This window comes from Genypterus blacodes, unplaced genomic scaffold, assembly GCF_046128005.1.
Source record: "Genypterus blacodes isolate CSIRO-AG114 ecotype Tasmania unplaced genomic scaffold, CSIRO-AGI_Gbla_v1 ptg000052l_1, whole genome shotgun sequence".
In the NCBI taxonomy this organism is placed as follows: Eukaryota; Metazoa; Chordata; class Actinopteri; order Ophidiiformes; family Ophidiidae; genus Genypterus; species Genypterus blacodes.
The window spans coordinates 5,553,916-5,581,280 of record NW_027466864.1 but is presented as its reverse complement, the minus strand read 5'-3'; the positions used below and the strand labels follow the sequence as shown (position 1 = coordinate 5,581,280).

At 46.8% G+C, this 27,365-nt stretch overlaps 1 protein-coding gene across 1 annotated transcript; it reads left to right on the top strand.

The window, feature by feature from the left end:
* znf385d (zinc finger protein 385D) lies at positions 1-27,365 on the top strand. The gene is made up of 6 exons (XM_076150211.1): positions 1-108; positions 8,313-8,481; positions 20,098-20,442; positions 21,748-21,929; positions 23,514-23,615; positions 26,219-27,365. Exons 1-6 carry the CDS (start codon positions 1-3, stop codon positions 26,468-26,470), a joined length of 1,158 nt encoding a protein of 385 aa, XP_076006326.1. The 3' UTR covers positions 26,471-27,365.

Below are 27,365 nucleotides of genomic sequence, written 5' to 3'. Positions count from 1 at the left end.
ATGGACCCGGTGCAGAAAGCCGTGCTCCACCACACGCTCGGCCTGCCGCCCACCGTCAAGAGGAGGCACGTCTCCTGCAGCGTCTGCCAGCTGAGGTTCAACTCGCAGGTGAGGAAGTTTTCTTTGGAAGACGACCGAAACTTCAGATAAGCCTCACACAGACACACAGGAGGCACCATGAATAAAACATGAGCGTCCTGCTTTAAGAGTCTGTGAGATATGCACGAGAATCACAAAACACCCGAATTGCAGCTTTCTAAACAATCTTCCTTAATCTATAACTGGGTTAGGTTGATTAATAATCATTACGCCCTCGAGTCCCTGCATTAACGAAAGCCCACGACTTCAGGGGGGAAATGTCCAACACCAAAATACAAAACTACTAATAAACACTAATTCACAAAAGATTTTTCCAATTTGTGAATCTTCGTAAAGTGTTTTAGCAAAATGTTATATTTTCTGACATTTTCAGTGTTTCCATTACACATTTTCATTTCGCAAATTCAAAATGCAGGAAACGAAAGTAAATCCAAGCCGGATTAGTGTCTGGATTTATGTCATGAGAGGTTTTAATTAGTATTCGTTTCATAATGCGAGTCATTATTTCATCAGGCCACAATTCTGTTAAAACATAGAGAAAGCAGATTAAAGCTGCATTTGCTCTGTTATCCCTTATCTGGAAGGGTTAGATTTAATCTTAGGATCCGTTTGCGATTGTGCATCACAAACTGAAAGGGAGCAAAGCTGCGTCACTGAAAAATACATCAGCAACTCAAATATAAATTTAATCTTTGGCAAAATGGAGCGAGGGACGGAACAGAAAAATGTTCTGAGTGCCTAACAAAGAGTCTGCGTCCTTCAGCCGCCTCTCACTCTGAAACGCTCTCATGAGGTCACACTCCAGTTTGAGTCTCAGCCATGAAAATGACACGAGGACGATCCCGGCGCTGAAATCGTTTTTTGTTTGCCGGAGTCAACGAGTTCAACGTCTAGTTTAAAGAACAAACAGGACAAGTGACCTGATCAAACCTATTATAACATAACAAGGATTGTACCAATATTATTCCTTCACATATGAAGACACACTTGAGTGTGGAAAACATGTCAAGATCATGAAAACTAAAGAAATGTGTGAAAAAGGATGTGTGGCGGTTGTAAGAATAGAGTTGGTGTGTTCAGTGAGGAAGAGCAGCAGAGGGTCTATTTATAGTGAAACTGTTATGCGGAAAATAAGAGACGCGTGTTCAGCACAGATGTTGGCTGTGAGTGTTGATGGAAAAGCGTGTATGTGTGTGTGTGTATGTGTGTGTGTTTCAGCTGCGGCGTGTTTGAGTTTTCAGGTGGACAAAGCGACAGTTGTCTGGGCACAGCAGGTCGTGGACGTGCAGCTGTTTGTGTCCCCAACCAGCGATGGCAGAACGGTGTTTTGTTTGCAAAGGAAGGTGATGAAAAAGCAAAAGGTGCTCCAAGGGGCGCTTTAAAGCACGGAGCAAACCTTTCAGGAATGGAGCGTGTGTGTGTGCTGGCTGTCTGAGTGCTGAGACCACCATCCAGATGTAGGCTTTCTCTCTCTCTCTCTCTCTCTCTCTCTCTCGCCGCTCTCTGAGAACACGTCACCTGTTCTCCAGCCAGCACTGAGGTTTCCACGGTGGACATGGCGAGAGGCGTAAACTGTTTCAGACACGCTCTCGGCTCACAGCTGTGTGGGCCCGGCAACAAAATCTCTGAGGAAAAACTGGAGGCTGCCGGAATTTCGGTGCTGCACAGTTACAGGAAAAAGGCGACGCACAAATTTAGATTTAGACTCCTCCTCCTTTAGATTCAGGCTCCTCTCAGAGATTTGTACTTTGACACTTTTATTATACTGCAACAAATCAGCTTACTCCCATTTTTAAAGTGAGCAGGTCACAAATCAGCGTTGTGTAACACGTCTGCAGGTATCCATTCAGTCGGGAACGAAGGAAGTGATTGAGTCGAGCGTTTTGTGTAGATTAGTCGAGTGGTTTCACATATGCGTTGTTGTGTGTTCGTTTCCTTTACATTGATCGTCACCAAAGCCGTTACGAGACAGAAGTTTCTCCGTAAAGACGTGAAGCTACAAGGCCTCGGCGCTCTCATTAGCTCATATGGAACTCCACACAATATTCTAATGGAGCCGGCTCGGGGTAACCTAACTTTCCGAGTAGCAGATGGGTTTGGATTTCCCCTCGTCTAATTTTCAAAGTAGTCAAAAAAAAAAGAAAGTGGTGGCGCACACTGTCAAATCAATAACATGGCTAAATGGCGGCACCATCGCTCTTTCATTAAGGCTGTTATCAATCCATTCCCAGCGCTTAATGTGTCAGTGATTACAATAAATGAGGTTATTATATTTAACACAGGGAAATCTATTTCCATATATATTTACTGTCCGTCAGCCGGCGGTCTTAACTCTCCATTAGAGAGACGGAGCTTGTTTACCTGTCAGTCAGCGCGGGCGGACGAGGATGGAAACAATGATGTGCCGCAGTTCCAGCGACTTCATTTGCTCCAGTGCCACGCCGTCCTCACGGGAGACTGACGGCCACAATGGATCAACTTCCTGCCTTAGAAATAATTGACTTCAAACTCAAACAACGTGAATTTTTTTCTTGTTTTCCATTATCCATTTATCGCTTTTGTTTTTCCAAGACAGTTGAAGGATTTTGTGAATTTGCAAATTAACTTCAGCTGTCAGATGAATACAGTGAAGGTAGAAGGAGAAGATTTAATTAAATGACAAGTAAAGAAACAACAAAACAGCCAGACGCCGGTGTCTCACCCTCTTATTTAAGTTTTGTGCTGAACTACAAAACTCTGGCAGCACAGGGTGTAGTGTTGACCTTTGACCCTTTAATTGTCATCCTAGATCAGGGCTGGCCTCGGCTTTAATTTTCTGATTAAATCTAGGAAAAATCATGAAAAAGCCTTGAACTAAAGGAGTACTAAAGGACACAGTCACTTGCTGCCTCTGTGTCCTTGTACTTGCTGGGTACTCTGTTGTGGTCTTTCCTTTCCTGGTCGCTCGTAAACAGAGTCTCTGTTTGTGGAGCTTTTAATGGGCTAAGATCATAAAGTTTCTCTCTGATTTTAGGATGTTTCTGCTTTATTACGTTTCCTGTTTATGAGTCACCGTCGTAAACTCGCTCTGCGTCTGTACTTTGTGACTCGCCAACATAATCTGGTTTTAAAAGCTCTTTACCTGCTTTGCCCTGTGCCCCGGCTGTGCCTGCACCCCCAATTTACGTTTCAGGTCTGTCATTTCTTTTACAAGCTGCTTATCTGAGGGGAATTCCTCTTATAAAGTGAGAGGAAGAAATGTTTACCTTCCCTCTCATTCAGTGTCACCTGGTATCTTCACACGGACGAGCTTGGGTTTGTTTGACCTCTTGAACACATACATGGCCCTTAAATGAACCTGAATTAAGTTAAACTAAACTTAAGCAGCTTCAAAGGCGTGTAAACATGAATGTCCTGTGATTTCATACCCATTTATTTGACTACGTTTCAACTAAAGCTGCATTTTGATGGGAAAAGGTGGCTGACATTCACCGCCTCATCATGTGGGCCGTTTGAAATCAGAGCATGCTTGAAGTTTAACATGTAGCGGTCTGATGGTCTCGCCCTTATATGAACATAAACAGCATCACCTGCTGTGCGCCTGCTGTGTCAGCAGACTCTGAGGGAGCCGCTCAGCTCCCATATGGTCCAGCGGTCAGGATTCCGGGTTTTCATCCAGGCCACTCCGGGTTCTGGGAACATATGTTGACCATTATATTAAACATTAACCACATCAATCAAAATACTTTGTAATTGTGCAAATGCAAAGGTTGAGTTCATTGGATTGGTAATTGGATTATGAGGAGAAACTTGTTGTTTCTCCTCACAAGAGTTGTTGCTTAGTGTAAATACCTTTTGACCCCCGCAGGTTAGTTTGCATGACAAAGAGTAAACCCATCCCCCACCCAACAGGCCCATCAAACCTCCTTTCAGAAGGGCTTAGCAGCTCCTCTTGTTCCCGCCCAGTCCCACCCTCACCACCACGTATGAGAGCAGCAGCACACAGACACAAACACACTCACGCTCACCGCCGCTGGCTCAACACAATGGTTTGGAAAATGGCCGACAACAATACCATCAAATATCTGCTGGTTATCTTCAACCTGCTGTTCTTCCTGGGTGGACTCATCATGCTTGCTGTATCCTCACATGTTTGGCGCCTCAGAGCAGATTATCAGATCAACGACGAGCTCTTCGCAGGCATCACCTCTCGGGTTTGCTCTGCATGTTCCTCATGCTGATGGCCGCCGGAATCTTGGGAGCTGTATCAAGATCCGCAGCGGCTCAGGCTCTGGTGAAGGAACAACTGAAGGCACTACTTCCCCTGATCAAGCAGCCAATCAGCGCCGAGGTGTCGTTTCAAAATGTGGAGCAGCGCGGGAGCTGCTGCGGGTTCTTTGAGGGACATCTGGATTGGGGCAACAGCTCAGCCGTGGTGCCCAACTCCTGCAACTGCACCGACACGTCCAGGAACTGCACGGATCTGTGTCGGACTCGTTCATGGCGGCTGCGTTTGCCTTCGGCACCGTGATGATCGCGGGCATTGCTCTCTCCTTCATCCTCCGTTGTCAGATTAAAATCAGCAGCAGTTTTGTTTGAACAGATTCTCATCAGGAAGGATCTTCATTCCCTCCACATAAAGGACAAACCACCATGGACTTGATTTGTTTTTGTTTTTCCTCTTTGAAAACTTTCCACTCCTTTGCTTTTTCTCCTCTTCCCTTCCGTCTGTAACAGTGAAGGTCAGCTTGTGTGCTCTGGAGAATAAAATTTGCAAACAATACAAATCAAAACGTTTCTGTCCTTAAAGCTGGGAGGTTTCAACGGTTCAGAAAACGATGAGACAGGAATTATAGAAACCACAGTAAAGAGAAACAGAACAGGAATATGATTAACTCCATTCTCTACAAGCACTTTGGCTCATTTCAGACAAACATGACAAAAAGCTCAGATTTGAACTTTAGTGGAGGGAAAACTTTCATAAATCGGGACAATAGGAAGCACGTGCAGGCCGCCGGCTGAAGTAAACACAGGAAACCTTTATTCCTCTGTTTCCCCCATGATGCTCAGAGAGAAGAAGAATGTATGGCCCCGCCCCCTCCTGATACCTGATCTGGACTCAACCCCCCTCAGTGTTGTGGCTTCAAACATGGAGAGTTGTGTTTGTGCACGCGGCGTTGATGTGACTAACACAGAGTTTAACCCCTACTGACCCCCGACGTCTCTTTCAGATCTTTCCAGCATTCATTTACACTTTCTGTCACTTTTCTCTGGTCGAATCCTTCGATACGGCCGGAAACAAAACCTCCACATACAAATGTAAGACGCAAATCTGGGTCAAGAAGATTTATGAGAGGCTAAAAATGACTCAGGCTCTACAAGAAAAGCTGTGGAGCTGCTCCACATAAAGAGAAAAAGGCCAAACTTTACAGATAAACTACGGCACAAATAAAGGAATTGAGTGTCTTTCTTCTCCATGACGTCGCCGCTGCAGCTTTGCACATAACTGCAAGTGAATCGGTCCACAGGATTGTGATCTGGCAAAGGAAACACAAAGTTTGGGGTCTTTCCTGCCAGGAGAGAGACGTTTGCCGCTGTTTATGGAATGAATTGGTAACAGGCTCCTCCTGGATCAGGTCCAGTCATCCCTCCACCCAAACAAACTCTTCTTCTCTGTGATAAATCAATGCTATCCTCGGCAGAAACAATGGGCGCTCCAGCGTTGTAATTAACTTTGCGTGCGACGTGACTTTTCTCCTCAGAGTGACACGACTTACAGACAAAGCATTCATTCAATTCAGCTCAATATTTCCAGTTTATGCCGGTTGTTCCACGTCTTCCTCCTCCTCCTTCTCCTCCTCCTCCTCCTGCTGCTGTGTTTTGTTGTATTGAAAACATGGGCGGATGGCTGCGCTGACTCAGAGCAGACCAGATCTTTTCTCTGCATACATGAAGTGGTGTTGGTGGAGTGAGTTTACCCACAGAGGGAAGAACAGACCTGGGAGTTTGTGATGAACACTCATCAAATGTGGCCTCATCTTCATCACACTCCCACAAATGATGAACAAATGCCTCTTATCAATACTGATGAAACTATTCTTTCTATTACTCTTAAACGGCTCTACTTCCTTCTTATCTGCAGCTCAGTGTTCACTTCAGAACTTTGATTATTCGGTGATTAAGAACATAAATCATTGTTTTTACAAATGTCATGTTTTCATCTTAGTGGAATGTGGCTCAAATTAAACTCACATGAGTAACAGACTGAGATTATTATGGGATTGCCTCAACGAGCAGACTTGCGCAACAGGTTCGATTATTTATGGATCCTGGATCAAAGGGAGGGGGGAGGGGGTTTCAGGGTGCGTAGCTTGCGGTCTCATTCAGATTTACTTATGGCGCCCAGAGGGGTCGCCGTGTTCAAGGGCGACTGGCTGTTGATGGATAGTTTGGGATTTAAGCGGCGACCCTTTGGTTTCCACACAGCTTCTCAAAACACGGGAACAACCCGGCGGTGCTGCTCCCTGTGATGTCACAGCACCTGGGAAACAAACCAATTCCTTCCCACTTTTAATCAAGCATATGTCAGAGCTGCAGTTGAGGCAATTCTTCCGCATCGTCGCTCTGTGAGAGATGAATTATCGGCACAGTCGCGCTAAACACTCGTCCGTATCGCCCGGCTCTGATGACAGAAACATAGTTAATGTGTTCGGTGCTCGCAGTGAGACGCACCAGGGTCAAAATGAATCGCCTCTGCCAGAATAAGATCTTTGGAAAAGTGAGGGCTGCTCCAAAAACAATTGGCTGTGTGAAGGAATCGCTATGGAAACATATGTAGCTCAGTTTGCTCATCAACTTTTGGAAGTCGTGCAAAATGAATTTTTCCTCCTTTTATGGAATCAAAATCCATTTGTCTCATTTTGTTCACTCACAGCTCAGACTGCCTTCACATTTACTCCTTTACTCTCCAGCTCACACTCATAATCAACATTATAGACCGTGATATAGAGTAAGAACACAGAATAACATGCTGTGAGTGTTATTATGGGATATATAGGCCACATAATACACAGATTTACATGTATATGTGTCATTTGAGGGGATTTTGTTGGAAACCTGTGCAAAACCAATGCTTTAATGGGTAAAAACCAAGATGTTTCCACTTCCACTCCCCTGCTGCAGCACCATTGTGCACACTGAGTGAACATGTGCACTTTTAGCTATTATTTAATTTATTGTTAAGTAGCAGTCGCTAGCAACACTCAGCTACTCTCAGCTACTTTACATTCAAATCATGGATGTTTCAGTGTCAAAGGTCATGTTGATGCATTAACATCACCATGGCGATCTGTTTGTCTGACTGGATGCACTTCTGTGGGCGTGAACCTTAAGTTTCAGCACGTTCTCTGTTCTTCATTCCACTATAGAGACTTTTAGAACCAAACAAGAAAAGGAAAATAACAATGTTGTGCTTATTTATTAGTTCAGATAGGAATAATCTCTTTGTCCCGGCGGTCTTTAGCTAAATCCTCCGTACGACACATAAATATAGATGCTTGCAGACGTCTGCTGGGGATGTGTGAGTCTTGGTGCTTATTCATTCCAGGAGGCGACTGCTTCCCTCCTGATACCTTCCTTCCTGCCACGGGCAAAGTATTCTGGGAAGTGTGCAGAGGTAAACAAGGACGGCTCAAAGTCTTTGCATGTGTCCCACTTCTGTGCGTCTGGATGAGTCTGTTGTGAAGGTGAAGCTCGGCCGCGCTACGTGTTCGGACTGGGGAAAGACGGTCGGTCCGTCGCATTAACGGGGAGCGATGGCTGATTACAAGGTGGTGACATTCAGACAAATATACAGGGGAAGGAATTAGCCTGCTGACACTTTATTCACATCTCACTCTCCCAGCTAGATCCTCTGCTTTCTGCCTCTATTTACCAAAGACTTAAGTCGCTAAAGCTGACTTGAAAATAGACTTTTCCCTCTGAGTTGTGCATGGCTGTAAGAGAAGGAGCCTTTTCCTCCTCTGAGCTGATGGGGACTGAAACAAAATCAAATGTTTACTCTGGGTTGCCAGCCTGCAGAGCCTATCAGCTGTCTCCTGCTAATTATGTTTAGTCTGTTTCATTGACTCCGAGCACACCGGTCTTCTCTCTCCCCGCGTCCTGGCTGCATTCTGGCCGAGGCTCGGGCTGCTGTGCCTGCGTTAAATTGAGCCTGTTATTTGTTCTGCTCACAGAGCCAGGCCTTGGCCCACTACAAGGGGACCAAGCATGCCAAGAAGCTAAAAGCCCTGGATGCGCCCAAAAGCAAGCTCAAAGGCTCAGTGGTCACCAAGGAAACCACCAACCAGGAGCTCGCCAAGGGCATCAACACCTCGCAGGTCCCCGACGGCACCGACAGGAAAGGTTGGTCTCACGCTGCCCGTTGTAAACTCAGCGGCCAGCGTCTCTTTGTTGCTCTTCTCTTTTCCCCTCCTTCATGTCGCTTCTGTCCTTTCTGTCCAGACTTCATGTTGCATACTGAATCCATCTCGCTGCCATTTTGAATTCATTCTGAACACGGCTTAAATCGCTTTAGGAGCTGTATGCTGATTGCATCACGCCCGGTTTAGCCGGATTAGCAACGGCCGACTCCCAGCTGAGATCTCCTGTTATGAATTTTTACTTTGCATTTACCTGATATCCCATTTTAATTACATTTTTCCGCCGATGTGCATTGTTGTTGTGCGGCTTGTGTTTAACTTAATATCGGCGGCGGTGCGGCCAGGTGGCTGGTTAAATCCGCCCCATCTTTGCCAGGTGTCTGCTGAGGAATGAGGCTTACTCTCACAGGAGATAACTGCTTATATCCAGTTTAAAAAGGTAAATAAAGCAAACGGCAGAACTGCAGCACCTGACAGGAACCAGATGTAGATTATTTTAAGATTTATCTGCCCTGCTTCACTTTGGATCTATGGAGGATAACATCTCTGGCAGGCAAGCCAGAGCAGCGGCAAGGAGCCCCTTCCTCCTCCTCTTCCTCCTCTTCCTCCTGCATCTCCACCCCACTTTAATATGCTTTAAGCTGCCTGTTATGTCATGAAATTGGCCCAATGAAAGTCTTCCCCCTTCTAACTGTAAGAATAGAACTTTTCAGAACAATTGGAAACATATTGAGCCGTGGCCCTCTGGGATTAATTTCGCCGAGCGTTTGTGCGAGTGTTTAAATTGCGAGCACATTTCCAGAGCTCACACTGCACCGTGACCTATTTTTGTCAGTTGTCGTCGCTGGATACGCCACCTAGTCTCGCTTAAAGTTTAAAGATGGCCGGAGGTGTAGACGCAGTAAATGAGGTGACGTGCAGGAGCGGTTCTGGAGGATTTAGGTTCATAAATATCACACAGAGTCATAATGTTGTGGTGTGAAGTTGACAGTGAGTCTGAGGTAAAGACCTGCGTCACCTCCTGTAGGTCATACGTTGGTTTTAATGTGATCCCATCCTGAAAGCAGGCAGTTTGTCCCGCATCCCGCAGAGTGACTAAGCGGCTACACAAATGTCAAACCATTAGCTGGAGCAATTTGCACTCCAGTTTCCCTCAAGCTACTCCACACGGCTCTACGTTTACCGTAAGTGAAGCTTTCAGGTGAATTAACGTGCCGTCTGGACGCACGTCTTGGACTTGTGTCACGTCTCCGGCAGCAGCGGCGGTGGCGGATGCGAGCTACCAGGTGTGCCTCCTAATTTACAGCTCGTCCGTGTCAGAAGAATTCCGTACACGTGTGCCGATTCTCAACAGGAATTGATAGATTTACCCTCCGAGGTCGAGCCGATAATAATCCAGGTTTTCCGGCGCAGATGTTGGGGTTTTTTTGACGGCTATGCAGTCCAAAGAATATTTGAAAAGTATTTGTCCGTGGAGACACAGGGAGCTTTAGTGGAGGCGTCAGCAGGAGAGAAGGACTGTGCTCAAACCTGTGTCACAGAAACTCATCACTCTCATATTAATCACTCTTAAGAGAAAGGAAAGAAGCCAATCAGTTCCACACACACACACACACACACACACACACACACACACTCCAGTTTGACTGAAAAAGACGAGCGTTAGATTCTCTGCATAATTTTGGCTCTTAAAGTCGCGGAAAAATAATCAAAACTCCTGCTGCACACAAAAGACAAAAGAAAACCAAATTCTGTTCGTTTGTTGCTGGAAATTTCGGTGTCAGACAAATTCCACAGTTCCAGTGCTGAAGTGTGAGGTGTGAGACTGCTGGAGATAAGCCGGCGTGTTCAGAGTGTGTGTGTGTGTGTGGGTCACGCCTGCTGAATAAAGAGCTCAACACTTCCTCTTCTTCACACGTCTCACCTAGCCAAAAGTCAAGGATCACACTCTTCCCTCTGCTCGCTCTGTCTACTCTTTGATTCCCAAACTGTGCTGCAGGTTGTTCTGTGATGGTGTGTGCTTGTGTGTGTGTGTGTGTGTACGACCTTAACCTCAGAAGACTCGACTCAAACTTGCGGTTTTCTGGATTCAAAGGCTGTTTTCTCCCTCCCTCCCCCTCTCTCTCTCTCTCTCTCTCTCTCTCTCTCTCTCTCTCACACACACATACACACACACATACACAGGTATTTCCGGTGGATGATTCGAGCATTTGTCAGGTTCATGTGGGCGGAGCCATGCTGTGTCCCCGCTCTAACAGCTGAGTACAGCAATCAGGAGAGTCTGAGAGATGTCAGTCAAGCACAATCAGCCAAGTAAACACACCTGTGCGGGGGGGCGTCGCTCTGGTTTTGACGTAAAATGAAATGACGCTTTGCTTCATTTCTCATTTCCCATTCAGCCAAATCACAGTCATACGTCAATGTACTTGTAGCTTCTCTTAACACTGTCATGTACTGTAGAGTGCTGCCACATTAAACACACACACACACACAGACACACACACACACAGACACACACACACACACACACACACACACACACACACACACACACACACAAACAGAGACCTCAGGGACCTTTAAACAACAAGCCGTCATATGCAAAGCGCCTTTCACGCCACCGCTCTATCATATCTGCGGTGCGTGGGGGCGGCGGTTTGTCACAAGTGGCGGCGGGTAATGAATATTAATGCGCTCAGATGTCAGACGAATTAATTGGCGAGGCGGGCGAACGCTGCATTATCTGCGAGGCTGAAGTATTTCTGACGGCGTATCGGTGGCAGAAAACTCCCGCTAATGAAAATCCGAGGTCAGCGAAGAATAATGGCGGCAGTCAGAGTGGGCAGCGGCGGCAACAACGGGGAGGCAGAGGCGTGTTTGCTCTAGCAGCGCGGCTTTCACTTTGCTTTGTTTTGCTCCTAAATTACTGGCAGAAAAGCATATTTGGTTTGTAATAAATTCATCTGGGTGCACAACACAGGCCGGCTCCAGACGCTGTGTTATTCTTTGAGAAGCGGCCCTGATTGCATCGTGTAAGACGGAGCTCTTTCCTAATGAAAGGCCCACAGTTTGGCTAATTAGACCATTAATAATCCAGAGAGAGCATTAGTGTCACGGGCAGCTGTTAGTCAGGGAGGAAAAGGTGTCAGATTTTCCATACGGTGGATTTTCAGGGTTATGTTATGTGCTTTTAGGAAAATCCAGCAAACTACATTGAAGGAACAGGAACGGAACGCCGGGGGGAATTTGATGGGGTAAGATTTCATAACGTAGCTGCAGGAGCGGCCAAGAGTTTGTTTAAGGTGAATAGAAAGTCTCAAATCTGCTGGAAGGATCCTTAGAATTACATAACATAACGTAACATAACATTGACGAGTTGATGTAAACTGGACTGTAAAGACTGAATCTGGAACTCTGGCATTGGAGGCATTTGTGTGTTTTGCTGTACTTCTTTATTTCGCCTTAATTTACCCACTTCAAGTTGTATTTTCCCCCTTAAACACAGCAGATCATCATCTATCACAGCTGTTTATTATTCTGTCGAAGTGAGTTGCCGTTTAGAGGCAGAAACATAAAAGACAGCGGGGTGTCGTATCGATGCTTTACCGATTCAAGTTTCTGCATATTTATGTTGAAACATTCGGACGGATTCCCCGGCTTCTGTCACCGCGGCTAACGAGCGGAGAGTTATCGATCTGGGGTCTAACGGAGGTGCGCTTGTATCGGATCTGACTTCAGAGGGTTGAAGACGAGAGTGTGCTTTGTGCCGGCGGTGTAATTCTGTTGACTCTGGCAGACGGTGACCTCCAGGGCGCGGTGCATCAGTTGGCTGTTCGGTGTTAAGCGGCTGGTTTGAGGGTCGCAACCTCCGACTCTGAGAGTGCAGAGGAGAAACGGTGGAGCGGTGAGTAAGGTGCTGCCCCGAGTGCCCCAGGTGAAGAAATGCAGGTGGTTGTTCAGATGTTAGAACATGACATGGATAGGTAGATGGACGTGGCGTCTCCAGGAGTACAGACTGTAGTCAGCTAGCCTGAAGGCAAAGCTCCACATTTACCCACGGATCTTGGGTCTAACTCTTATCCACAGCCATGAGCTCTGGTTAGTGACCAAATGAATGCAATCATGACGCGAGCAGCTGGGTCTCCTCCTCTGAGTGTCTCCCTCAGGGACGGAACCAGGAGCTCAGACATCAGGAGCGAGCTCGGAGTAGAGAACCGCCGCTCCTTGGACTTGAAAGGAGCCAGCTGAGGTGGTTCAGGCGTCTAATTAGGACGCCTCCTGGTCCACCTCTTCCTCTCTCTCTAGAGAGGCGTTTCAGGCGTGCCAAGCTGGAAGGAAAACATGGGTCAGACCCCGGGAATACGCCCCATCTGGCCTGGGCATGTCTTGGGATTCCCCAGGAAGGGCTGGATAAGTGGCTATGGAGAGGAACATCTGGACGGCTTATCTCAGCGTGATAAGCCATGACCCCCGACCCAGATGAGTCGGAGAGAAGGGATGAACGGATGAATGGGTGGATTGTTGGAAAGAGACAGTAACATTAGACAACTTTGTATCACTGGCTGCAGAGTTGTTGCTGCCCTCTGTTGGATGTTAAGGTGACAGCATCTGTATAGTGTCAGTGTCTGCCCCACACAAAGCTCACACACATCACACACATCTGCACTAAGAGTTGTGTCATTGTAGTGTTTTTGTCGAATTTTGCTAAAGTGTTCTTGTAAATCTTAATAGAAAAGTGACAATCAGGCGAACGTATCTGACGTATATGGATAATTGATGAGGTTGTATTTCTGAACATTCCGTATCTGCGTTCTTCAATTCATGTGTGAGCTTGAGTGTGTGTGAGCTTGAGTGTGTGGAGACAGAAACGGCCGGACACAGAGAGACAGTTTAGATTAGCCCAATGACTCAGCGGCCGCCTGTCAAGCTCCTGTGTGTGTGTGTGTGTGTGTGTGTCCTGACAGCAGTGTCAGGGACAAAGTCGAGGTAGAGAGGCAGAGAGAGAGAGAGAGAGAGAGAGAGAGAGAGAGAGAGAGAGAGAGAGAGCGATGCCCACAGCACACCCCTCCATCTCTCAGTTCCAGTCCAGTGCCTGAGGAAATGTACCCTGATATTAGCTATTAAAGAGCAGATTGTCAGGGGAGCCATGCCGGCACTGACAGCAGCTGCACGAGCTGCAGGGGAGGCAGCCAGGAGCTCAGCCTGCCTCCTCAGGCCTCCTTACCTCCTTACCTCCTCCACTCTTAACACCCTCTACCTTCATGTTTCGTGTCCTAAGTCCTGCATTCACCAGTTTGGATGATGATCCCTGGGAACGCAGCTCGGACCTGTGAGGAGCGGCGAGCGCGGCTCATTTGCTGGGGGGGAGGGGTTTCAGGAAGGGGGGGGGGGAGCTCTGGACTGAATCTTCCCAGCGGAAATTAGCTTTGGATCATTTGCGCCGGGGTGAAATTGGAAAGAGATAAGTCACTGTGACTTCAAATCAACGGCTTTCTCTGCCCGTTTAACGTCTGGGATAACGCAGCTTTACCCTCCTGACGGGATACACACACACACACACACACAGACACACAGACACACACACACACACACACACACACAACAAAGGCTCTGATCTAGAGCTGCATTTATAGGTAAAAACTATAAATAAATCTATTTAATGTACAATCTTGAAGTTGACTTTTCTTCTTCATAGTCGCAGTGTAGCAGCATTTCTCTAGTTATTTTTCATGACTTCCTGTTTCATTGTTGTTAAGTGTCAGTATTTATACACAAACCTGGTCAGTGGTTGATCACAGACATGACTTCTCCTTCCCAACACGTTCTGCTGCTGATAGTTGGACTAATAGGCGTTGTTTGATCGCTCCATGGACCTCAGAGGAGGATCAGATGATTCCCTCCTGTCACTTTGTATTCTGTCATTTCTCATTGACTCTGGATGAAAACTGACAGCTCAGACTGTGGATGTGACAGCAGAGCGGAGCCTTGAGGGATTTGTGTCCTTTAAGTAGCGTCGGCTCATAATGGGAGCCGGTGGTTTTAATTAAAGAGCTCAATTTGCCGTCATTGCAAAAAGGTAATCACATCCCCGGGGAGTCGTCTTCATCGCCACGGACGCAGAGGAAGGAACGCAAGGCGAGCGGCGTTCCCACAGCGACTCCCCGGGGAGACATTCGCTCAGGTGCCAATGGAGATAAGAAAGGAGGAGGTCACCTGTCTGAAGGGGTCACAGCGCCCACCCCCCTCCCCCTCCCTGATTCTCCCTCTCTTTGTCGTCCTTGACACTCCCACCGTCTCAATTTCTCTCCTTTTAATTGTGTCCCTTCCTCGATTACTCTCTCTTTTCTCTCTCTTATCTCTCTCCTCGCCTCCTCCCCTGCCTCCTTTACTTTATTTCACGTACTTGCCTGGCCTGGAAGTTTGCTTACCTTTCCTGTCTCCACTTTCACTTTAATTTAACTTTTCTCCCTTTCGAGATCCATCCTCTAATCTGTCTCCTTTCATTGTTTTTCCCCTCCTTTCCTTTCTCTTCTCATCTACTTCCTCCCTCGATCTCGCCATCTACCCCTCTCTCTCTCCCTCTCTCTCTCTCTCTCTCTCCCTCCATCTCTCTCTCTCCCGCTCTCTCTCTCTCTCCTTTGCTTTGCTGCCGGCCGCCCGCTTGCCCACACCAACTTTAGATTGATCACAGTCATTACCTCCATTAATGAGAGGGGATTGAGTTCTTAACTGGGCCTCTCAGAGCCAGTTAGGTCACACTGACTGGGGATATGGATTACTGGAGGCTTCCTGGAGTGGAGGACGTCCTAGGCCAGCCAAAGTACACTTTAATCACCTGCCCTTCTAACGGCAAATGGCTCTTTAATGACACTCAGGTAAGACGGGTGCAGCCCAACACAAGGGCGAATCCACGCATGGCTGCACAGAAGATGGCCCTGGCAAAGCAGGCCGCCATAGAAATAGACGAGACTGGAGACGGAACCTTTCCTCCTCCTGCTCGCTGTTATTTATTCACCTGGAACTCCATGCAGGATCGCTCCAGGGACATGAGGGAAGCCATTAACACCTCCAACACTTCTCTTCTCCTTGCTGGTGCTTCTCTGCAGGCAGCAGCCGAGGGAGGAGAAGGAGTTCCATGACTCCAGTGAAATAAGAAGTTAAGTAGAGAAACCAGCATTCAGAAGTAAAAGTACACAAAGTAAACACAGCTGATTGTGAAGAATCATCTTTGTCCCACTGTTGTGCATTATGGGTAAGAATAACTAACAACAAATCAGCAGGACTTCAATTTTGAGAGAGAGACGTCCATTTAAAACCAAAGATAATGTTAAGATGCGTCACGTCTTAAAGCTAAAAGAAGATTCTCAACCAACAACAGCAACATGGGATAGGGTTTGGGTTCTCCTCTCTGAGTGTGAAACCTGAATTCAGTATTTGAGGAGCAGCAGATTCTTTTCCTGCTGCATTTATTGATGAGCCGCTTTGTTACCACAGTAGACCAGAGACTCAACAAATGCAAAAAAACAGCAGCAAATTGGAGGCAAATTTGCATGTTTGGAACCATTTCAGCTCTGCAGTCAGACTGGTATTGGATGCAGGGGAGAGTTGTTATAGAACCCAGAGGGCACAGGAGCAGGTTTGGGTTCACAGCCCAGGTTTGTGTTCAGAAGCTCGGACACACACAGCTGCCGTTGTCGTTTTTAGGGTCAGACTTTGGTCACACAGTTGGAGCTAATCGTTGTTAATTTAGGATTTTCATAGGATTTGATGACAGAACTGTACTCATCTGTTCTTTGAAGTCAAGGTTGATGCTCAGAGTTTAAAGTATCACCCCGTAATGTTCCTAGCAGCAGTTTCCACAGCAGTAATTGTTCAGGAAAGCCTTTACTTCACTCCTCAGGTTAGAAACATGCAGTAAACTCGGCACATTCTGCTTTCCTGCATCAGCACGAGCACTGAAACCAAACTCAAACATCATCAGCAGAAAACTGAAAGAGGCAGAGACAGAGATGTGAATAAATCTGTGACATTCAGCACCAAACATAATCCCCCACAAAGTGCTGTGAATCCCGCTGATGACCTCTTTAACAAACTTCTGCTGGCTGCCGCTCTGGTTTCAGCTCGCTCATCGTGAAACCATCAGCGGCTGAATGTCGACGCGCCGGCCAAAAACCTCACACGCACACACCCCCAAACCTCCACTTGCACTTTTCTGGAAACCACGCACAGTCTGGAGGCAGCGAGTGTTTCTGAAAGGCTGCCCGGAGAAGCAGGTGGGGGGGCGGCAGCTCGCGGCGGCGGCTGTGATTCCAGGTTGTTTTGATGCCCTGGCACGGCGCAACCGCGCTCAGGGTACACGGCCGTTAATTGCGGGGGGAGCCGAGGAGGTCACCGGCGCTCTGTTCTCGGCGTAAACATTATTCATCAGGCGTGACAAGGTCGGCCGGATCATAAATAGTTCACAGATTCATTATTTGCTCGGTGGTAATGGCTGGAGCTTTAATGGGACGAGGCAATGTTTAAGTCACAAGGATCACTGATGGATGCGAAGCTGCGAGGTTTGATAACAGATGATGATTGTTAACATACCGACAAAATGTGTTTTTCTTTAATGATGGGATTAGGTCGCTATCATTTATTTAAATTAGTCCAGAGGCCCAAAGTTTATGGCCTGTGAAATTCCCTCTTTGAAGCCGGGAATGTGAGTGGGATTATTACGGCCACTGCTGAGATGATTCATCAATTCATCAATTAGTAGACGGCTGATTAAAAGTCATAAATCATGTGAGATGCGAGTTGATGTTTCCTGATTTGCTCGCTCGCTTGTTTTTCTCTCATGGAATTTTGATTTATTTTTCAATCCTTTTAAGTCCAAATTCATTTTCTTAACACCTTTCTTAACACGATAGAGTTCATAAATTCATGCATATTTGTGTTCATTTCTCCTTCGTGCAGCTTTGCAGCCTTGCTGAGTAAAAACGCACATGAAGCAAAAATGTAGATGAAGGTTTATTTCTCCTTCTTACACAGGAATTCACCCACTAACCAGATGTTTTCCATAAAAATAAAGAAATTACGTTTGTGCTGCGACTAAATACTTCAATATTACATTGTTAGTTTTTGTGCAGGTGAAGCAGAAATGTCCAGATTTTAACAAGGCAGCATTTAACCCTGTGTCAGCCAGATTTGTCAAATAAAGGCTTTGTTTTTTTTACTGTGCAGCAAAACAAAACCACAAATTAAATGAAAAGTAAAATACCAAAAATAATTTTCAGACTCCCGAGGATGAATTGAAAATCTGATATTTCTCTGAGATTTTATTCTCTTATCAATGAATAGATTCATTTAAACATAGCAGTTGATCAATAATAAAAAGCTCTTTCTTCTATTCTGTCTTATAGAATGGTTGAGTCGGACTCCGCAGTTCAGCTTTCATTTGATGTCATTAGCATCGTGTGTGTGTGTGTGTGAGTGTGTATGGATGGAGGAACACTGCACAGTTGTTTCTGGCTCTTGTCTGTTGTTCATCCAGACTCCACATAAATTAAACAGAACATAAATTACACACAGCCCATAGTGAAGTCAGTGTTCCCAGGCTTTAAACAAACCTTCCACTCTGGCTATCGAGTGGAATCGTGCGGAATAATAAGCGGCGGCGGCGGCGCAGATGTGCTCAGATCAATCTACAGGCATAGGAGGAGCACACAAGCCCACAGGTGGAGGTGAGCTGGAGGTGAGCAGGAGGTGCAGACGCCGACGCACCGCCCTCCGCTGCTGCCGGCCACGATGATCAATAGAGATCAACTGATGCCCTTGCTTGAGGTCGCCTGGTTACGTGATGTAGGAGCCCAGTAAGTCAGGCTGAGGAAATGGCCCATGGCAACACACCCACCCACACACACACACACACACTGAACACTGACAGATCCAATGAGAAGAAGCATTACAGCTGCTCAATCTGCAAATACCACCAACAACAACACTGAGTATAGTCGTGAGTTTGTGTTGACCATTGTCAAAGGTGTGAAACTTGAGGTCGACGCCCATAGAAATGCATTTAGTGAGACAAAAACCATCTTAACTGCCATGAAAGCTTTGTTTTTATTTGTCTGCTCTGCCCGTAGACACACACCAAGAGCTAGCCTGTTTTCATTCCATGTGCACAATGGTGTCAAATTAGAATAGATCAGAAGTAGATGAATTTGTTTTTCTTGTTATTATTGCAGAAGACAAAGCTGCTGCTGCTGCAAGTCTGCACAGCACAGTGAGTGTGTGAGTCAGTGAGTGTGTGAGTCAGTCAGCATCCAGAGTTTAATGGGTTGAACGCTCTGAAACAGTAAAATACAGAAAAAAACACACACTATGCATAAATTTACATACATTTGAAGCATTTAGCTGAAGCTCAATACAGTAAAGTTCCATTTCCTGTACTGCTAACAAAGCTGATTCTGTGCGTTTGTTTCTCCTCTGCTGAGGATTCCTGCACTTCTTATTCCAAAGGTCAAACATGTTTTTCGACCCCGATGGAGGCAAACACGGAGACGATGCAACTCCAAGCCAACACCTCTGCTGGGATGAATAAGAGCCGGGCATAATGGCTCACAGAAATAGCATGACATAATTCACTATTGATTTGCTCTCTTGGCTGGCTGATCTTCATTTGGTGACACTGGAGTATAGAGAACTCTGAGGCAACAGCATCGATCAGGCGCCGCCGCCAAGGCTAAATTTCATTTTCGTAAATGTGGCAGGAGTTGTGCGTGTGCGTGTGGCGCGGTGACATGTGGTTGTTGTTGCTGGGAGTCAGAGGTATTGATCCCCATCTGTCCTCAGTCTAAAAGGTTCAGGCATTTATTTTGAGCCCGGCAGCTGTTTTTATATAACATGTTAATTTGATCTCACAGGGAGTTCCATGTTTGTGTTCCAGCGGAATAAGGAGGATCGCATGAGTGTGTGTGTGTGTGTGTGTGTGTGTGTGTGTGTGTGTGTGTGTGTGTGTGTGTGTGCGTGTCTGACATTCCCGTACTTCACAAAGCACATAATCAATTAACCAAACTAATCTCCAGAAAACACATCTGTGCACTTGGAAAAATGTGTATTTATATCAATTTTTATCCTCTTAAATATAAATCAGTGCTGCATTACTTGACTCCGGTCCCAGTCCGCCCTCCTGCTCCTCTCGGGCCGATCCGCTGCTTATTTTGGCGCAGACCTGCGTTTCTCTTGGCCAAAATAGGAAGACGACTCATTTTTCCTCCATCTTTCTAGAAAATGGAGTGTGGATAATCTACTTTCTGTTGAACACGACAAGGAAAGCCAAGAGCTTCTATCTGTAGGAGCCTTGTGTGTGTCACATTCCAGAGCCCTGATTGGATGGATTGTAGATGTGTATAATAGATCCAATGTGAATCTGCTGCACTTCTGCCAAAATGATTGAATGGATCGCTGTTGTGAAATCTGAGCCTAGCACTCCCCAGAGGATGAACCCCTTATTATTTTGATGATTTCATTTAGAGCTGGAGTTGGGGATGTGATTGAAGATGTCAGGTCAGATAAAGTGAAGTGAATAATCGGTGAATAATCCGTTTCCCTCCTGCAGACGTAAATCTCGGACCAACTCCTCTACCGCTCTCCCCCGTGCTCAGACCGACACAACCTCTGGTGAACCTGGTGACCCCTGTGACACCAACGCTGGCGCCCGCGCTCTCCCTGTTGGTTCCGAGCGCCACGGCTGTCTCAGCCCCGGAGACTACCTCAGCTGCGGCAGGGGAGGAGGGGCCCTCGGACGACCATTCGCCCTCGGAGCCGGAACCGGAGCCCGAGGCCGAAGCCGAGGCGGAGACGGACCCGGAGACGGAGGAGGAGAAGGCCCGGCGTCTTCTGTACTGCTCGCTCTGCAAAGTTGCCGTCAACTCGGCGTCGCAGCTGGAGGCTCACAACAGCGGTAAGAGACGTGTGCCAACATGTCCGCCGTGTGTCATTACGCTTGCGAGGCCGGTCGCTGACCTGTTGATGAGATTTTGGAGGGCGAGTTTATAGACCATTTCTCTGTAATTGATTTTCGGCATCTGCAACGACGATGCCAGAGGACAAAACAGATTGCTGATAGAAGCGAGGCGTCTTGAAGTACCTGCAGGGTTCATACAAGTCTTGGCTTCCAAAATTTGTAGTTTTGTCCCACGAATGACATCTAAGCCCAGTAGGGGGCGTAATGACAGCAGGTTGGAAAACAACAACTCCCACAGTTCCAAACCCCAAACCTGTCTAAATGTAAACAAATCTAAACTATACGAGATTCATATTGGTCTTTAGATTTCTTCGTCTTTTTCCATAACATCATTGGTGGTCTTCAGACGAGCTGTGTGTACACGCACACAACACACCAACACCTGCTGGGGTTGAGTGGCTACTTGAAAACCTTAGGATTATTACTTTAGTATTACCATTCCACCAAAATACAAACAAATAGGTCTGCTGAGGGATTTCGTTTTCAATAACTGGCCTGAAAAACACATTCTCTCACATCTCTCTCTATTATTTGTCGGCAGTTTCCATAGGAACCCTGCATCCAACTTTGATCAGCCATTGTGAGACAACCTTGAAGTTTGTACTCAAGAACAACACGTCAATCTGAGCTCTAATAGGCCCAGCACACAGAGCCACACTGTAAGAATGCAGAAATACAAGCGTTAATTGACAAGTTCTGAGCCTGAGAGCTTGAGAACTTGAGTGGCTGCGATGTTTGATGTGAAAGCAGCAAAGATTACTTTGGTGATTCTGCACCTCAGACACTCGAGGCTCTCTGAGGTCTATGAGACGGACAAACACGGCCAACATACTCACCTGATTTGCCCACTTCAGACTTTCATCTCTTCCCAAACATCAAACAGGCTTTAGCTTGAACCCTTTGGCCTGAGATGATGATGGCCAATCACCTGTGGACAGATTTTTGGATCGCCAAGAAAAGAGCAAGGAAACTGCGTGTTTGGCAGGAGTGTGTTGACCTTTGAGTTAGATCTTTCTGTGCCACCTTTCAGTCAATCCTTTGTTTCATGTGTATCTCCAGTCTGTATTTCACACACTGGAATGTTCTAGGTGTCTTAGTAACAGGTAAAAGGTCAACTCGGGTCTTAGCTCTTAGATCAGGGAAGGTTAAACTCTGCGTAGCTCTGATCTCACCTCACCTAAGGCAGCATCTCAAGGTCAAAGTTCACATAATGACCGAGCCGCTTCCTGCTTCAACCTGCAGGTACGAAGCACAAGACGATGCTGGACGCCAGGACCGGCGTGGGCGCCATCAAGTCCTTCCCTCGGCCGGGAGTCAAGAGCAAACTAGCCACGACCTCCAAATCCCCCACGGGCCTGCAGAACAAAACGTTTTACTGTGAGACGTGCGACGTGCACGTCAACTCAGAGACTCAGCTAAAGCAGGTAAGGCGCCCGAGTCGTTGACCGTTTCCCACCATGCCTCTATGTTCTCAGGATCTGGGACTTTTGTTGGCGATCGCCCACCTTTTGATCTTTTAGCACGTAAATGTGAATCACAAACTAAGAAATTGGCCCAAAGGTGTGAATGTGAGTGTGACCCTGGACTGCATAAAGGGAGAGAGAGAATGGATGGATAATAAATCCTTCTAAAGAATAAAGTAACTCGTTTTTCCTTTGGCTTCTTTCTGAATTATAGAGAAGCTTCTTGCAATACAAATACTGCAGGAAAAATGATCGAAATGGATTTTTGGAAAGGTTCAGCTGGAGGCCAATTAGTTAAATTCAGACGTCTGTATTCTGCACAGCAACCACTCATTACCAGTTTTAATCTAAGAGGGTTTTTGGAAGTGTAGTTCTCAGATTGCTTCACCTTAATTTAGGTCGTGTAGAAACTTTCTCCTTCTGTGGCTGAAGTTTCTACCTTCAGATTTGTGTCTGGGTTGTGGCTCTGAGCGTCTGGATAAATCATCTTTTCTTGTCGCGGCGGATCGTTCCCTGCTGGTGGGGGGTGGGGGGCTTTCATCTGCAGCACTTGAAAACGATTTGATTTCAGTTTTCTCACTGAAAATACAGATTCAGTTGAGTACTTCCGTGAGCAACATTTCGCGGCTGCGGCTCGAGTTTAACCTCAAAACTGAAGCTAATTTGCGTGAAATCGACCGCAACAAAACAAAACAATCTGCCTCATCTACACCCAATTCTTTCATTTCATTATTTGAGATGATTTTCTGCACATATCTTTCTCAGACACATGCTTGGTGTCTCTGTGTGTCTGAACATTCAGTCTGAATCCAGCACATGTAGCAGGAGGAAGATGCACCATTTGGTAAACACTCCCCTCAAAGTACATCACACTGCCATAAACGGAGACATTTTCACCATGGGAGGCTGCTGCTGCTGGAGACAACCTGTAAACTGTCATAGCTTCTGCACCTTTTTTTGTTGTCGCCTTGAGACACTCGGTGTATTTTTAGATCAGCCTCCTCTTCCCCAGCACACGATAAGCTATCTACCTTCAAATGGCGTCGAGCTCGAGGCCGGCGTAACTGCAGCCAATCACGCAACCGCAGGAAATTCGGCAAAGCCAAATGCCAGACTTTTTATCTAATAGTTTTTATTTAAGATATTAAACGTTTGACTTGTAATGATTAAATGTCATTTTTGTTTATTAGACTGCTTTTCATGCCGTTTTACAAGCTACATCTTTCACCTTCACCAGTCCTTCTATTAGCTTAGCTTGATTTCCATGAACCGTGCCTAATCCCCAGAGGATGAACCATGAATGTAATGAACCTATGGTCTGAACCCTAAAACCTCATGAAGGAACCTTCTTAATCCAACGGTTCTCCATCCTGGTTCCTCAAGAACCACAACATATTTCCTTTACACGCTAACATATCCCATCTCTCCCTGCTCCACACACCTGATGAGGCTCGAGGGGTTGACCAGGACGCACCTGAGCCACACACAGATTCCTTCATAAGTGATTGGTATCTTCTGACCTGTTTGATCCGTCTCCTTTCCCAGCACATCAGCAGCCGGCGTCATAAAGACCGAGCGGCGGGGAAACCAGCCAAACCCAAATACAGCCCCTACAGCAAACCACCCAAAGGCCAAAGCAAGCAGCCGGTGAGTCACACACACACTCAAAAACACACCTCAGACATATTATCAAAGTGTTTGGTGGTACAATCAAATTTTAAGAGGCAGGAGAAAGAGAGAGAGAGAGAGGAGGGAGAGAGAGAATCCATCTATTTTATGGGACAGTTTTTGTCCTCACAGACACATTTTGGCTCATTTTAAACACACTTTATGCCATATAAATATTAGCATCTTCATACCTCATCCGGGGGAGAAGCAGCAGATGCACTCACTCACTTCTCTCTCGTCCACCAACATACAAGGAATTTAATCTCCAGCCAGTCTTTGATTTTTGCATAACTGGCTGGTTTCACACTCACACTGGGTTTGAGGCTTCTTTTGTTCATCATTATGGCCTCAGGACAAACCGTCCGCTTTGGTCTGCAAAGACTAAATTTCTGTTCATGACGGTCGTGATCACAGCCAGAAAACCCGTAGCTAGGCAACGCTTTGATATCATAATGGAGAATGAGTTCGGTTGCTGCTGTGTTTCACTCATTTGCACCGAATTCATTGAAACGATGAGGTCATTCACAGCATGGGGCACGTTCCAGTTTTCAGGGAGGATTTTGCCCTTTGCCCCTGATGATTCCCTGCACTGCTGACATTTCTGTGTTCCTCTGCCTCTTCGTTGGTGATTGCACTGCAGAAAGGCCCGTTCGTCCACTCAAACTTTAGAATGTAACAGAGAGACGTGTGATTCACTTATAAACTTGATCTTTTATTGTCCCCCTGGCTTGTATCAGGGCTGGTGTGAGCCAACGCGCTGAGGGTGGAATGCAGATCTGGAGTCTGAAGTATCTGTTTTAGCTTACGTGGAGGACCAGAGGCTGGGATCTTCTGCGTCAGGACAGCTCAGATTAGCCTTGACAAATTGCAGAACTAAGCCGAAATAACTTTTTAAATACTTTCCCTCAACTCTTTGTCTAACCTCATGGTCCTCGCTGTCCACTTCGTCCACGTTAAAGCAAACGCTACGGGTTGTTTTTCCGAGCGTGATACGACACAGACCTGCCGGGATGCGTGGATTAGCCATGTGGTTCCAATGTGGGAAAGATAAAGGAGAGGGGTGATTTTTCCATCCCACAGAAGCTCCAGCTAAACGGCATTCATCACGCCCACTGTTTGCCGAGACGAGGCGCGGGGGTTGCCAGTGTGGGGGAAATGGCTTTTTCTGAAACCCATCATTGACTGAGTTAACGGAGAGGAGCTTCTTTGATGAGCGGAGGGTAAAGAAGGCTTCCCATAGGGTTACAGCGCCAGAGCCGGTGATTGATAACCCATGACAAGTGCTGCCATCCTGGTGCTGCGAGCCCGTAGCTTTTCCATTACTGATACAGAAGATTAAGCCAGACAACTTCAGTGACCTTCTTACCCCCTCACACTGTTGTGAGAGGTTTTCTCTCTCCTTCTTTTCTTCCTTCCTTAACTTAGAATCAAACCAATTTTGAGATATTTGCCGTTTTCTCTTCATCTTCCTCTTTTTCGGACTCGGACGATTCTGGCTCTGCTTCAGTCGCACTTTTTCTCCGGATAAAGAACGTCGCTGAATCAGACTCCGCAGAAAGCACGAAAAGGCTGAAAAACATTTGAAACGTGGCCATCGGCTCTTTGGCACGCCGGCTTTTCAAAGCGGCATAAGACATCAAAACAAAAGCTCCAAAGAGGCGGCATCGTCTGTGCACAAACCGCATCTGCATCCGCCAAAAATACCCACAAACAGCCAGTGTAACGCGTGTGTGTGTGTGTGCTGTGCTCTGTTCAATCCTGATGGTTGCATAAAGTGTGCCGGGACAAAGGAGCAGCACCACCTGTGGTAATTAGTGACTGATTCCTGCCACATGTGTGCCCCCCCTCCCCTCCCCCCTCTGCCATCTTCTCTCTTCACTCCTGTTTTCTTGTAATTAATCTCATTTAAATTAATCACAATTTGAGCTGAGGTGAGGCAAGTGCAGCAAATTATAACACACACACACACACACACACACACACACACACACACACACACACACACACAGAGAGAGAGTTACAAAGCAGCAAAGACAAAAATCAACAAGAACTGGACATTGTAAGCAAATTCGATGAAATGATTTTATTTCCGCACTGTTACATTAGATTAAATTGGTTTGTTCCTAATAAACTGGTGATTAATGTTTGACAAATAGAACAACGCTGCACAATGATCCATTCAGGAGTCACGTTTGTTGTTTCCGAGATGTTCCAGGACTTTTCTGTCTGATTAGAGCACTAGATTGACAAAAGGAAACTTCAAAAGAGCAGATCTGGGCGTTGTGGTTTCCTTGGTGTGCCTGTGGTTGAAGCTCACCACAGCCTCTTTGCCTTCAGCCCAGGTGGCCATCTTTGTTACGTCCCACCTGCCCCACAAACGCGTTTCCTGCCGATCATCATTGTGATTCATTTTAATGAGAGCAAAAATGACTCCAAAAACGAGGTGATAATGTTGAGCCTTTGTCGTGTAATTGCTCTGGAGCAGAATGGGCCGAGTGGTGTCATTTTGTGTCCCTTCCTGTGTGTGTGCACGGTGTGTGTGTGTGTGTGTGTGCTGACAGTGTTTTGTCTCTCTCCATCAGATAAAGCTGGCCCTTGGTAAGGAGCGTCCGTGCCAGCCACTGACAGCCCAGATTATTCCTGCTCACTTGGCAGCCGTTGCGGCGGCGGCGGCAGCAGCTTTGAGCAACACTTTCCAACACCGCACAAACCACGTCAGCCACACCCCGAGCCCAAGCCTCCTCCACCCGCACCCCCTCACCACAGCATTGCTCCGCCCGGCCCCTGGGCCAGTCAGGACGTCCCACCCACAGGTCCTATTCGCCCCCTACTGACCCTTTGGTCCAGGGCTGCACTGCCCCCCCCCGTTGAGGACCAAACCAGGAGCGCCACCCCAAACCGGGCAAAGGAGGCGGGTTAGCATCTGTACTGTGCTCCTTCTATGCATCCAGGATACAGACCATGTGTATTGTACCGTGATCCCTCTGTGGAATATCGTTACAAATCCTTAATTTGAGGCTAAAGCGGACGGCAGCAAAGCATCCCGCGCTCTCTCACAGTGGATTTGTTCCTGACTGTGATCCCACTGGAAAGCAGGGCTCTGCGCTTCTAGCCAAGCCCGTTTTCTGTGCCATCCTGTAGCCCGTGGCTCATCGCAGATCCTGGACTGGGACCTACATTGTACCGCAATAATGTATCAGACTAACCTTGAACTATGCAGTGTCATTAAATCACGATGCCAGGCACAGTTTGAGCTGAAATATGGTAGGGATGTGCTTTTTGTAAAGATACAGTGTGGCGCTAAGATCATTGCTTTAGCGGAGGTACGCCGCCGCTCCTAGTTGAACATGCTGTTACTGATGAAGAGCGAGCCGCGCCCTCCTCCTGTCCTGTATGCACTTTAAGCCCCTCCTCTGTTGATGTCCACATTAGATGGCTAGACTGTGTTAGATGGTTAGAGTATGTGTCGTACCGTGCGTCTGTGTGTTTTTGTGTTTGTCCTCGCATAACTGTATGTGCGTGCGAGTGCGATGAACCTTGCTTGTGCTGTACGAGGATGTGTGTACGTGCGAGTCTGTATGTGTGTGTGTGTGTGTGTAAGGTGCCCACCATAAGCCATCCTAGTTGATATCCAGCACATGTTTTCACTGACCATGTCTCGGGCCAGAGGGACCACAAATGCTTGTGTATATTATCTGTCAGTGTGTATAAGGTGAACAGTTTCAAATA

What these genes read in the sequence shown, in the direction of transcription:
- znf385d (XM_076150211.1), top strand. Translation starts at nt 1, where the DNA reads ATGGACCCGGTGCAGAAAGCCGTGCTCCACCACACGCTCGGCCTGCCG. An exon ending in CGACGGCACCGACAGGAAAG is followed by an intron (nt 8,482 to 20,097) that starts GTTGGTCTCACG and finishes TCCCTCCTGCAG; the next exon opens with ACGTAAATCTCGGACCAACT. An exon ending in GCTGGAGGCTCACAACAGCG is followed by an intron (nt 20,443 to 21,747) that starts GTAAGAGACGTG and finishes TTCAACCTGCAG; the next exon opens with GTACGAAGCACAAGACGATG.